Here is a 14,712-nt window from a genome sequence, read left to right as displayed (position 1 = left end):
AAACACAAAAAAGGGTTAAAAAAATCCTCTTTGAAGGGCAACTACTCCTTATAAAAGGTACAGTCTACCAACTATAGTCGCTAAATTTTACTTGATACTGTGGATTCATTTATTTTCGTGGGTACCAATTTTCGTGGATTGCAGAAAACTTGCCTTTTCGTGGTGATGTAATTTCGTGGTTTTGCCAAAGTGTGCATACAACCTAGTAGAAAATTTCTTATTCGTCGAACATTTAAATTCGTGGTTCACCTGTACCCACGAAAACCACGAAAATTGGTATCCAACGAATAAAAATGAATCCACAGTAGTAGATCTTGCTATGCTCATCATCTTTATTATTTTTAAAGTGTCTATTTATCTATTATATTTTTATCATTAATCTATCACAAGTAGTACTTGTTAATCTAACTTAAGCAGAAAAATTAACACTGAAAATTGCCAATTAATTCAAAGTCAATAGAAAATGATTTGTACTGATAGTAATGCAACTTTATAGAAAATATCCTTGAACTCTCACAAGTAGTTCCTATCAAACTGTGACATTAGCAAAAGTTAACAATTGTTGACAAAACATGAGACTACTTACTTTCTCATACAAAAGACACTTGATACAACTGTTGTACCTGATAGAAGTAGATCAGGGTTAACAACAATTAGGCCATTATTGTCTGTGATATGGTAGGTGTCTCCATCAAAACTTCCAACAATATTTACAATATCATTTTCAGAAACATGTGTATCTGCCCTAAAAGTTAAAAAAAAAAGACAATTTAAATTTTTATTTTACCAAATGATCCAATTTAATGTTTGAAAATGTCTTTATCAATATTCAGAAGCACATGCTTTGCACCAATCAATGCATTTAATTTTGTAATAATAATAACAAGAGTAACTGTGAGCAACAGCTCACTGATGATACCCCCGTCGCAAGTGGATAATGTTAATAGTGTAAACATATGTAAGTGTTCAGTAAACAGGAAGATGTCGAGTGATGAATCTAAAACCGTATCACACCGTAAAGTTGACATATATAAACTCTGAAATCAAATTTTAGAAATCCTTGTATTGTAGTTCCCGGGAAAAATGCGACAAAAAACTTTTCAACTAGGCCATCATGTGTAAAATGATACAAGTGTTTGGTAAACAGGAAGTTGTCAAGTGATGAATCTGAAAAAGCATCACACTGTATAGCTGACTTATTTTAACCCTGAAACCAAATTTCAGAAATCCTGGTATTGTAGTTCCTGAGAAAAATGCGACGAGGGTCTGACAGACGGACAGACAGAGGTAAAACAGTATACCCCCCATTTTCAAAGCTGGGGTATAATAATTAATGAATGTAATAATTTTCATTTTCTACAGTATAAATAAACATGACCATTGGGTGATCAAGATTGTTTAAACGAATGAAACTTTCCAAATTATCAGAGGCGGATTTAGGGGGTGGGCCCAGGCCCCCCCTTTTTGGGAAAAAATTTGGTTGCTTATATAGGGAATCACTGAAGCGTGACTGGAGCGGGCCCCCTCTTAGGTCAGTCAGTGGGCCCCCACTTATGAAAATTTCTGGATCCGCCACTGATTATCATAATAGTTTTTGTTTTTATCTCAAAACAAAACTTTGAAGTATTCTTCCTTAGCAGTTCTAATAGTTGTGTATGTTGGTTTTGATATAAAAAAAAAAATAAAATAAGTTGTATTTTTACTAGCCAGACTCCATAGTTTGGTTGTTGTTTTTTTTTTTTTTTTTGGGGGGGGGGGTATATCAAAATTAACCTTAGTTGCGCTCTTCAGGTCCAATTCATATACAAAACTAAGTTGCCCTCTTTCAGGCCATTTCCCATAGTTGTGTTTATTTTCTTATCATAACTTTCGCTAGCCAAGGGATATGATCCACTCCCCTCTTCTCCACCCTTGGCAAATTAAGCCAACATTTATGATAACAATGTTTCGCCCTCTATCAATTGATTAAAGTCATGCTCATTCTGAATACATTAATCTTGGGTGTTGCATTTACTGCAGTTCTATATAAAGAAAGAAATAGCTGCTCAATGAGCACATGATAATTTCCTTAAGATTTTTCAAAGAATAAAGTTCAAAATATTCTCAATGTCATATCAGGAAATTTATAATAAAACTAAAGGGAGCCTATTTATATATAAATCAGTCACCAGAGTTTTAATGAAATCTGATAAAAGAACTTTAAGGATATTGGTTGGAAACTGGAAAATCTCTCCTTTTTTATAAATTAAATCCCACAACTTAGAAACGTAAAATCTAACATTTAAAAAATCAAAAGGAAGCTTATGTCAAAAGATGTAAACAATTCACCAAAGTTACATGAAAAATGCTCAAAGCATTTATGAGTTGGTTGCTGTCTGCCATAATTTGCTTTTCTTTCAAAAGCTTTCAGCATAGATGAGGTCATTGGTTTTCATTTTAGGATTGCTTTACATTTGTATTGATAGGGCCTAGCATGGTTTTGTCCTTTGTTGAATACAGGCGCTACATTTATACTGCAATGCCACTAACATTTTTTTTAAGTAAATTTGAATAATAAGTTGCAAATTTAAATCAAACAAACCAAAATCCTGAGAGTATGCAGTTTTTTTGTTTCTTTGTAAATACATCTGTTAACTGTAAACACAAATCATTTCCATTTCTGAAATAAACAATATAGACTATATCAAACTTTTGTTTGCACCTGTCCCAAGGCAACAATTTTGCTCATGTTGACTTATTTGTAGATCTCCTTTCTTGATATATTTTCAGTTTACAGTATATCTAAATCCATAAAGATACAAGTATAAAAGTCCTCAACAGCACATCATAATGAACATTGATGCCATGTTTGGTTTCATTCCAATCACTGCTCCTCTAGAAAAAGCATTTGCATGTATTTCCCATAGGAGCTTTTGAGAATGGAAATAGGGGATGTACCAAAGCGACAGCAACATGACCATAGAGCAGACAACAGCTGAAGGCCACCAATGGGTCTTCAATGTAGTTAGAAACTCCTGCACCCAGAGGCGTCTTTCAGCTGGATCCTAAACAAATATGTATATTAGTTCAGTAATAATGGATACATATTCCCTATATAAGCAACCAAATTTTTCCCAGAAAAGGGGGCCCAGGGGGACGGGGGTCACCTCCCTCTAAATCTGCCTCTGTAATGTATTGCCTTCCATAAATAAGTAATATTATAACCATAAAAAAGTCTTGCAATAGATATTCAAGTTTATTTATTTTCAAACCTCTTTTTTACCTAATTTATAATACCGAAGATATTGAATTGAGAAAATAAAATGATATAAAGACTAAATTGAAATAGTTCATTACTGATTATTCTTAAGAAATAATTCAAATTTAACAATCAGATCAGATTAAAGTTTTCAGTCACTCTGGAATTTAGCAATGCATCTAAACAATTTTGTTACAATGATTGCTTATGCAAATATTGTATATAAAACTAAAAAGTGTGTTCAAATAAACAATTCCAAATTAGCCAGACACTATCATTGATTTTGAAAGATAATATTCAGTTATCAGTGTAACTGCTGATGAAGACTGATTGTTCAACTAACACAGCGGCAAAACTCCTAAAAAATTTGTAAGGGTACCATGGAACCCAGTGTCTCGCCTATTTTTGCTGTAAATCGCATGCTCAACAAAAATAAAGGAAAAAAATCAATAAAAATATTCCTCTTGATACTATCTTTTGATTGTAAGAAGCTTCTGTCCAAGTTTGGTAAAAAATATCCAGGATAGTTTATGAATCTAATAAATGTTTTAAAAACTTTAACAGCAGACTGTATGTAATGTTTACTAGAAGAAAAAGTCCATTTATAAGTAAATCACAGATAGGCAGGAACAAATTTTTAACTAAATTTCCTTCTAGATACTAGCTTTTCATCATAAACAAGCTTCTGTCTCCAAGTTTTGGTACAAAGAAAAAATAGTACAAGCTTCTGTCCAAGTTTGGTAGAAATCCAGTATAGTTTAAGAAAGTTATTAAAATTTTAAAAACTTTAACCACAGAGTGAATATTTGTGGACACAGCTGACGACGACGACGACGGAATGTAGGATCGCTATGTCTTGCTTTTTCGACTAAAATCGAAAGCTCGACAAAAATGGAATCATAATTTCAGACATGTGACAGAGTTGTCAAGACACAACTGGAGATTTGGAATTTTTCAGCTGGAGTTTGGGCCTCATAACTGGAGATTTTTTATCAACCTTTTTATTGACGTACGCAATGGTTTTTTTTTGTGTTTAAATTGCATATCTTCCTTTTTTTGTTAAAAGAACAATATTTCCATACCTTTATACACCTTCAATATCCTTGATAAAAATAGATGATTTATATATATATAAGGGGTTTTCAAATATTTATTCATTATGTATAATTCAAGATAAAGCGATCAGCCATCATACATAGTTGGCAAAAAGAACCTCTGATTAAGCTACATTGTCAACTTTGGTACCACTTCTGAACATGCTTGTAACAGAGAGTGTTAATTTGATAGAGTTGTAGGCTTGCTGGTGGGTAGCTGTCTTCATAAGTTTGGTCAAGTCATTAGTCAGCTTTGCATGAAGTGTACCGGTGTCATATGGTATTTTGAACCCCCTAAAAAGTGAACCCGGGGTCAAAATACCATGCGGTAAAATGACCCCGGGGTCATTATACCGCATGGTATTTTGACCCCGGGGTCATTTTTCACATATGGTATTTTGAACCCCCCTGTTTTTGATAAATAGTATTGCAGATAATCTAATTTACAATTTATTGGCTATAATTTTTTTTAATTTGTGGTTTTAAGTAGGGGGTTCAATATACCGCAGGGGGGTCAAAATACCATGGCTAAGCAAAATTTTCAAAATATCTTTTCCAGCATGTTTAACATATATACAAACCACTTATTGGAGTATTATAACTATGTTAAGGATTTAGAATAGCTTGAATTTTTGAAATAAAAGGTCTATAGTAGGGGGTTCAATATACCGCAGGGGGTCAAAATACCATGGCTAAGTAAAATTTTCAAAATATCTTTTCCAGTATATTAAATACATATAAACTACTTATTGGAGTAATATAACTATGTTAAGGATTTAGAATAGCTTGAATTTTTGAAATTCAAGGTCTATAGTAGGGGGGTTCAAAATACCATGGCTAAGTAAAATTTTCAAAATATCTTGTCCAGTATATTAAATACATACAAACTACTTATTGGAGTATTATAACTATGTTAAGGAGTTGGAATAGCTTGAATTTTTGAAATTCAAGGTCTATAGTAGGGGGTTCAATATACCGCAGGGGGGTCAAAATACCATGGCTAAGTAAAATTTTCAAAATATCTTTTCCAGTATATCAAATACATACAAACTACTTATTGAAGTATTATAACTATGTTAAGGAGTTAGAATAGCTTGAATTTTTGAAATTCAAGGTCTATAGTAGGGTGTTCAATATACTGCAGGGGGTCAAAATAACATGGCTGAGTAAAATTTTCAAAATATCTTTTCCAGTATATTAAATACATACAAACTACTTATTGGAGTATTATTACAATGCTAAAAGTTAGAATTGCTAGAATTTAAAAAAATTTAAGGTCTATAGTAGGGGTTTCAATATACCATGGTAGGGGGTCAAAATATCATGGCAAAGTAAAATGTTCAAAACATCTTTTCCATCATGTTCAATACATACAAACTACTTATTGGAGTACTATTACTATGTTATGGAGTTAAAATGTTTGAATTTTTGAAATTCAAGGTCTATAGTAGGGGTTCAATATACCACAGGGGGGTCAAAATACCATGGCGAGGTATGTATTAAACTTGTTGGAAAAGATATTTTTAAAATTTTACTTTGCCATGGTATTTTGACCCCCCTGCGGTATATTGAACCTGCTACTATAGACCTTTAATTCAAAAAATTCTGGCAATTCTAACTTTTTTATGTAGTTAGAATACACCAATAAGCAGTTTGTATGTATTAAACTTGCTGGAAAAGTTATTTTGAAAATTTTACTTTGCCATGGTATTTTGACCCCCCTGCAGTATATTGAACCCCCTTCTATAGGCCTTTAATTTCAGAAATTCTGGCAATTTGAACTCTTTTATGTAGTAAGAATACACAAATAAGCAGTTTGTATGTATTAAACTTGCTGGAAAAGTTATTTTGAAAATTTTACTTTGCCATGGTATTTTGACCCCCCCCCCCCCCCCCCCTTGCGGTATATTGAACCCCTTACTCTAGACCTTTAATTAAAAAAATTCTTGCAATTCTAACTTTTTTATATAGTTAAAATACACAAATAAGCAGTTTGTATGTATTAAACTTGTTGGAAAAGATTTTTTTAAAATTCTAATTTTCCATGGTATTTTGACCCCCCTGCAGTATATTGTACCCCCTACTCTAGACCTTTCATTTCCAAAAATCTGGCAATTCTTACTCTTATATGTAGTTAATATACACCAACAAGTAGTTTGTATGTATTAAACTTGATGGAAAAGATATTTTGAAAATTTTACTTTGCCATGGTATTTTGACCCCCCTGCGGTATATTGAACCCCTTACTCTAGACCTTTAATTAAAAAAATTCTGGCAATTCTAACTTTTTTATATAGTTAGAATACACAAATAAGTAGTTTGTATGTATTAAACTTGCTGGAAAAGTATGGAAACTTTACTTTGCCATGGTATTTTGACCCCCCTGCAGTATATTGAACCCCCTTCTATAGGCCTTTAATTTCAGAAATTCTGGCAATTTGAACTCTTTTATGTAGTTAGAATACACAAATAAGTAGTTTGTATGTTTTTAACTTGCTGGAAAAGATATTTTGAAAATTTTACTTTGCCATGGTATTTTGACCCCCCCTGTGGTATACTGAACCCCCTACTCTAGGCCTTTAATTTCCAAAAAGCTGGCAATTCTAACTCTTTTATGTAGTTAGATTTCACCAATAAGTAGTTTGTATGTATTTAACTTGCTGGAAAAGATGTTTTTAAAATTTTACTTTCTTTGCCATGGTATTTTGACCCCCTCCCCCTTTTTTTACCATGGAAAATCAAAACTACCCTTATATATATATATATATATATATATATATATATGTTATAATTACAAATAATTAATGCATTCAAGCTATATATGGTCTAGTTATAATGTGTCAATAAGTATTTTGAATGACATTTTGTTGGTAAAGACTTCAGAGCACCTTTCCCAAGCAAAGATATTTCTTTTAATTAAGCATGGAAAATGTACGAATGATGTATGAATGATTTTTTAATCTATGATAAGCTTTAGAATAATGTAAAATGTTCTAATATTCATCTAGGATGAAAAAAACAGGGGGGTTCAATTTACCATGGGGGTTCAATTTTCCATACAGGGGGGTTCAATTTACCATAGCGGTATTTTGACCCCGGGGTCAATTTACCATGGGGTTCAAAATACCATATGACACCGGTAGTAAGCATGGGTTGACCTTTGGAACTGGATCTGCAAAAATTTGAAATCAGATCTCCAGGCAGAGTTGATTTTGGTTAGATACTTTGTCTTCTTTATTTGCTGCTGGGGTATTTGGTTATAAAATACAGTTTGCATTTTGTCAAATCCAAAAATTTTAAAATTGTCCAAAACAACTATACTTATATAGATATTACATTGGTTTGGATAGAAAACAAGCCATAAATATCATATTTGAGTTGATTTTATTTGTCATTGAGGTTCAGTAAATGTTCCATGTTTTCAACAGTATCAAATTAAATTGTTGTTTATACAATTTGTACAATTAAATCCTATGTCAGTATTTCACTTCTAATCACCCAGGTTTGTGTCTTTAACTATCTAGGCGATCACCAGCTAATTGCATAGTATCTTTAATTTATTGCTGTATATACAGCCTAATCCTAAACACCTAAATTTACAACCTTTTGACACAAAATCAATCACAGGAAACTTTTGCTTTTCTCAGACTTTTCCCATATCAATTTCGAGTTTCTCAGACTTTTTCTTTGTCTGTATCGATTTTGTAAAAAAAAATGTGCACTGAATATTTTACGAGGTTGACATTTTCAACTAGAGGCTCTAAAGAGCCTGTGTCGCTCACCTTGGTCTGTGTGAATATTAAACAAAGGAAGCAGATGGATTCATGACAAAATTGTGTTTTGGTGATGGTGATGTGTTTGTACATCTTACTTTACTGAACATTCTTGCTGCTTACAATTATCTCTATTTATAGTGAACTTGGCCCAGTAGTTTCAGTGGAAAATGTTAGTAAAAATCTACAAATTTTATGAAAATTGTTAAAAATTGACTATAAAGGAAATAAATAACTCCTTAGGGGGTCAATTGACCATTTCGGTCATGTTGACTTATTTGTAAATCTTACTTTGCTGAACATTATTGCTGTTGACAGTTTATCTCTTTCTATAATAATATTCAAGATAATAACCCAAAACAGCAAAATTTCCTTAAAATTACCAATTCAGGTGCAGCAACCCAACAACGGGTTGTGATTCATCTGAAAATTTCAGGGCAGATAGATCTTGACCTGATAAACAATTTTAACCCATGTCAGGTTTGCTGTTAATGCTTTGGTTTTTGAGTTATAAGCCAAAAACTGCATTTTACCCCTATGTTATATTTTTAGCTATGGCGGCCATCTTGGTTGGATGGCCAGGTCACTGGACAATTTTTTTAAAGAAGATACCCCAAAGATGATTGTGGCCAAGTTTGGATTAATTTGGCCCAGTAGTTTCAGAGGAGAAGATTTTTTGTAAAAGATAACTAAGATTTACGAAAAATGGTTAAAAATTGACTATAAAGGGCAATAACTCCTAAAGGGGTCACTTGACCATTTCGGTCATGTTGACCTATTTGTAAATCTTACTTTGCTGAACATTATAGCTGTTTACAGTTTATCTCTATCTATAATAATATTCAAGATAATAACCCAAAACAGCAAAATTTCCTTAAAATTACCAATTCAGGTGCAGCAACCCAACAACAGGTTGTCCGATTCATCTGAAAATTTCAGGGCTGATAGATCTTGACCTGATAAACAATTTTACCCCTGTCAGATTTGCTCTAAATGCTTTGGTTTTTGAGTTATAAGCCAAAAACTGCATTTTACCCTATGTTCTATTTTTAGTTGTGGCGGCCATCTTGGTTGGATGGCAGGGTCACGCCACACATTTTTTAAACTAAATACCCCAAAGATGATTGTGGCCAAGTTTGGATTAATTTGGCCCAGTAGTTTCAGAGGAGAAGATTTTTGTAAAAGATAACTAAGATTTACGAAAAATGGTTAAAAATTGACTATAAAGGGCAATAACTCCTAAAGGGGTCAACTGACCATTTCGGTCATGTTGACTTATTTGTAAATCTTACTTTGCTGAACATTATTGCTGTTTACAGTTTATCTCTATCTATAATAATATTCAAGATAATAACCAAAAACAGCAAAATTTCCTTAAAAATACCAATTCAGGGGCAGCAACCCAACAACAGTTTGTCAGATTCATCTGAAAATTTCAGTACAGATAGATCTTGACCTGATAAACACTTTTAATCATGTCAGATTTGCTCTAAATGCTTTGGTTTTTAAGTTATAAGCCAAAAACTGCATTTTACCCCTATGTTCTATTTTTAGCCATGGCGGCCATCTTGGTTGGTTGGCAGGGTCACGCCACACATTTTTTTAAACTAGATACCCCAAAGATGATTGTGGCCAAGTTTGGATTAATTTGGCCCAGTGGTTTCAGAGGAGAAGATTTTTGTAAAAGATTTCTAAGATTTACGAAAAATGGTTAAAAATTGACTATAAAGGTCAATAACTCCTAAAGGGGTCAACTGACCATTTTGGTCCTGTTGACTTATTTGTAAATCTAACTTTGCTGAACATTATTGCTGTTTATAGTTTATCTCTATCTATAATAATATTCAAGATAATAACCAAAAACAGCAAAAAATCCCTAAAATTACCAATTCAGGGGCAGCAACCCAACAACAGGTTGTCGGATTCATCTGAAAATTTGAGGGCAGAAAGATCTTGACCTGATAAACAATTTTACCCCACGTCAGATTTGCTCTAAATGCTTTGGTTTTTGAGTTATAAGCCAAAAACTGCATTTTACCCCTATGTTCTATTTTTAGCAATGGCGGCCATCTTGGTTGGTTGGCCGGGTCACGCCACACATTTTTTAAACTAGATACCCCAATGATGATTGTGGCCAAGTTTGGTTTAATTTGGCCCAGTAGTTTCAGAGGAGAAGATTTTTGTAAAAGTTAACGACGACGGACGACGACGGACGACGACGACGGACGACGGACGCCAAGTGATGGGAAAAGCTTACTTGGCCCTTCGGGCCAGGTGAGCTAAAAAGCGGAAGTTTTCAAATATTAACGAGATGGATGGAAGAGGGTCTAAAAATCATTAGATTTTGATTCCCGCCGGAAGAATCACATGTACCGGGGTATGTAATTTCCTGTCATTATGCATATCTATATAGTATGTTCTTATTATCTACAACGCTTCATGAAATTCTGTTGTGTTGTTTTAGAGGAATTGGGATGTCAGTAACAGGACTGAAAGACTGACAGACAGATGGGTCAAAATAAATATATAAATAGTTTACATTTCCACCTGATTGTACTTCTCATGTGACTACTTTCACATATCACAGGTGAGACAAAAATTGCAGACCTCATGAAATTTTTTGTGGTCTGAAAATATACATTTGTACCTGTGACGATCAAGTCTGTCAACTTTATGTCGTCCAAATTTTACACAAACTGGCTGCATAACATCTCTGTAAAAAAAAAAAAAATTTGAGGCAACAGTATTTATAGCACACAATTATTCAACATTATCATATTGGTGTGTCTTACATGAATCTCCCTATTTCAATGTATTTACTATAGAAATTTAACAAACACGTCTTTGATCATACCCAAACAAATAAGCAAGGATGTTTTTTCACTAGCAGTACTAGCAGTGTTTCAAAAGATCATCTCAAAAACGCAAAATTGGTTAAAAACATTAATCAAAAGGCAATAACTCTGATAAGGAGTTGACTGATGATTTCAGCCATGAAGCTTATTTGTAGTTACTGTCTTGCTGATAAGTTTTAATTTGCTAATTGAAGTTTCTTCCTATTTATCTATATTATAGTTTTAAAGATAAAATGCAAAAATGAAAAAAAAATTGTAATTCAAGGGCAATCACTCCTATAAGAAGTCCCTTGGCTGTTGACTTAAATAGACAAAAGGTAGTGCTTAACTGTCAGATTATCTCTATCTATAACAGTTTTAAAAATAATAGACAATAGGCCACAGACCACAATTAATTCCTCTATCAGTTCTTTATAACGTTTTGCATCATTAAAAAAATTGCACCATGCACTTTTGTCAAATTTTTTGTGTGTGTAATGTATAGTCCTAGTCCAAATATATATCCAAAATTCAGAAAGATTGAACCAATCACTTTTACAAATTTAGCCAATACACATCCATACCCCTATTGACAAATCAAGAGATGTTCCGAAAACTGTAAATATTACCTTTTTGCACTTGGCCTAATCACTCATTCCATATCAAAATCAGTTTAAATACAACATCCAACAATTTATTTCAACTCTCTTCTTTCATTTGCACCCCAAAAAATCTAAGAAATGAGTGAGGAAGGGAAAGAAAAAAAATTAAGGAAAAATACACTCTAATTAAAAGGAACTATATTCGTAATTAAAAGGAACTATATTCGTAAACAACGAAAAGCCGGGTCATTAATTGTGGTCTTGGGCCAATACTTGCATTTTACCCTTCTCTATTTTAGCCATGTCCACCATTTTGGTTTGCAGGCAGTCATAGGACATATTTTTGTTCAATAATTGGAGAGAGCCCTCTCAATTTTCATCACGAATTTAGAAAGGGATATTAGAGTTTTCTGATGTGACACAGGGAATCATTGCAATATTTGGAGTATGGAAACCTATTCCTTTTAATTGTACTGTACTTAAGTTTTAGGTTTTTTTTTTTAAATACATGTTTAAGCAAGTTAAATATAACATTGAAATAGTATTAAATCTTACTTTTCTTTAGCTTGTGTTCCAAGTTCTTTCGACAATTTCTCTTTTTCTAACTGGTCTGAAAATCCATCAATTGGAATATCTCCTATTTCCTTAATGTCATCTTTCCCTAACTGGCTTAAAATCTCAACAATTGACTGTGTTGGAATGATGTCATCTGCATTGTGAGAGTCAGATTCCTTTGTTTTCTGATTGTTTGAAAGTTTCCTGTCTTTCCATCTTTTCTTTGTTACAAAATTATGTTTTAGGAAAGTAGTTTCAATTGTTTTCATGCCATGCTTACTGACCATATCTTCTTTTATCTGAATTTCTTTGTTAACTTTTTGATGAACTTTCTCATCAATTTTATCCAGAAACTTTATGTCATCTTCTGTTAAGGATTCCTCTAAGCTTTTATTTATCTCAGGTTTTTCTTTATATGATAATTTGCCTAGTCCTGAATTTCTGGTTTTTTTTAAAGACATAACAGGTGGCTGATAAGATTTCATCTTTGAACTTTCTTTGTTATCATTATCTAATTCATTCAATATTGCACATAAGCAGTCATCTTCATCAACTTTCATTTCTGAAACTACTGGCTTCTGTTTTCTGATCAATGACAGTTGATATGAAAATGATGACCCTGTCTCATTTTGTAAACATTTAGAAATATTTGATTGCCTGGATGAATCTTTATTCTCTTTCTGGTCCGCTATTCTATTGTATATATCATGACTATGCTTTTCTTTTAGGTTTTTTTCTTCCTTACTGTGATTTCCTTCAGGTTTACTGGGAAAGTTCTGGTCATATCCAACTTCCTGGTTTTCATCATTTATATTTCCATCAACAGTTCTACTTCCTGCCATATGCTCTCTAACATTTTTAGACATCAATTTATCTTTTCCATTGTTTGCACCAAAGTTTGAATAAACAAATCTTTTTGAGTTTGGGGAACTCCCACATTTTGACATACGTTTCAGAAAAGACCTTTTGCCTTGATACACTTTTGTAGGTGTAACCTTCTCAGATAATTGACTGCCACTTTCATGTGTACTGAATCTGTTTTGTAAACTGCATGAATCTTCAATTTCATTCTCCATACATGTGTTCGCTTCGCATTGAACATTTATTTCTCTTTCTGTATCATTGTCCTGTTTTTCATATGCATTAAACTTAAAAGAAGAAGATATCAAGCCTTTTCTAGCTTTAGAAACCCGTTGCTTTTTTAAATGTTCTTTCTTTAGAATGTATGGGTTTTCAGAAACGTTAGCACCACTGCTTAGAAAGCTTCTTCCAAAAGATTTCTTTTTTACTGGTTCATCATTTTTATCACTTTGTGGAGTATCAGGAATGATTCCCTCATCAGCCTGACCCTTGACATTTGGAGTACTTTCTAACAGACAAACCTGTGTTTTTGGGATAACAATTGCTTCATTTTGAAAGAATTTGTTACTTTTGTTACCTTGATTTAATTCAATTTTCAACTGGTTTAAGCTAGTTTTAACAACAGTAAAATTTGATTGGTTTGAAGACATTCTATCTGCTTGAGTTTCAGTTTTGAAAGAAGAACAATGTTCTTTTGTACTGAGACATTTAACCGCAGCACTTATTTCACCTTCAATAACTTCAGTACAACTTCCTGTTGGTCGATCTGTTCCAGAGTTCAAATGATCTGCTGCTACTCTTGTACTTCCCTTCTTTAATGTTAACTTGCCAATACTTGTTTGGCCAACTTTAGAAAACAAGCTGCTTGTAGAAGGTGTTGCCAAATTTTTTTTAGATGGCTGAAAAATAAATCAAAACCGTTTGTGCCTCACAATTATATTTTTACAAATCTGCAATTGGCTGCATAACATTTTGCTGAAATAAAGCGTTTTTTCATTCTCTTTTTAAAAAATTTCTTGTTTAGTAAGATTGACAGCCACTGAAGTTGTGATGGTGATAAATGGCATTCCAAATTAAAGGAAAAATTTTCATTTAAAGGGGCACTAGCTACGAGATATATAAAAAATCTAAAGTTTGATTTTTTTCTGTTCAATCAATAATGAAAGTGAAATAACAATTCGCTTTTTTGCAGCCAAAAAGGTTCAATTTTGTCAAATTACGCTAAGAAACATTGACAACAAGAATGTGTCCACAGTACACGGATGCCCCACTCGCACTATCATTTTCTATGTTTAAAGGACTGTGAAATTGGAATAAATTCTCTAATTTGGCATTTAAATTAGAATGATCTTATCAAAGGGAACATGTATACTAAGTTTCAAGTTGATTGGACTTCTACTTTATCAAAAACTACCTTGACCAAAAACTTTAACCTGAAATTTGCACTATCATTTTCTATGTTCAGTGAACCGTAAAATTGGGGTCAAAACTCTAATTTGGCATTTAAATTAGAAAGATCATATCATAGGGCACATGTATACTAAGTTTCAAGTTGATTGGACTTCAACTTCATCAAAAACTACCTTGACCAAAAACTTTAACCTGAAGCGGGACAGACGGACGGACGGACGGATGGACGGACGAACGAACGGACGCACAGACCAGAAAACATAATGCCCCTCTACTATCGTAGGTGGGGCATAATTAGTTATTCACTTGCAAGTGAATGAGTCGACCTCTTTAAATCTGTATTCA

General features: G+C 33.0%; 1 protein-coding gene across 3 annotated transcripts in view; it reads right to left on the bottom strand.

Moving 5' to 3' along the window:
- The window catches only part of LOC143076153 (DNA replication ATP-dependent helicase/nuclease DNA2-like), a 197,584-nt gene that overhangs the window by 169,041 nt on the left and 13,831 nt on the right, over nt 1–14,712 (bottom strand). For 2 of the 3 annotated variants that reach the window (XM_076251829.1, XM_076251831.1), the window contains exons 3-6: nt 12,097–13,856; nt 10,753–10,818; nt 2,582–2,659; nt 587–745 (exon numbers count right to left, since the gene is read on the bottom strand). In XM_076251829.1, the coding sequence (XP_076107944.1) occupies nt 587–745; nt 2,582–2,659; nt 10,753–10,818; nt 12,097–13,856 (2,063 nt within the window). The remainder of the gene's footprint in view (nt 1–586; nt 746–2,581; nt 2,660–10,752; nt 10,819–12,096; nt 13,857–14,712) is intronic. The other variant, XM_076251830.1, reaches the window with a different exon arrangement.

The sequence above is a fragment of the Mytilus galloprovincialis genome, chromosome 5, assembly GCF_965363235.1.
Source record: "Mytilus galloprovincialis chromosome 5, xbMytGall1.hap1.1, whole genome shotgun sequence".
Taxonomy (NCBI): domain Eukaryota; kingdom Metazoa; phylum Mollusca; class Bivalvia; order Mytilida; family Mytilidae; genus Mytilus; species Mytilus galloprovincialis.
This window is presented reverse-complemented; position numbering and strand designations above follow the sequence as displayed.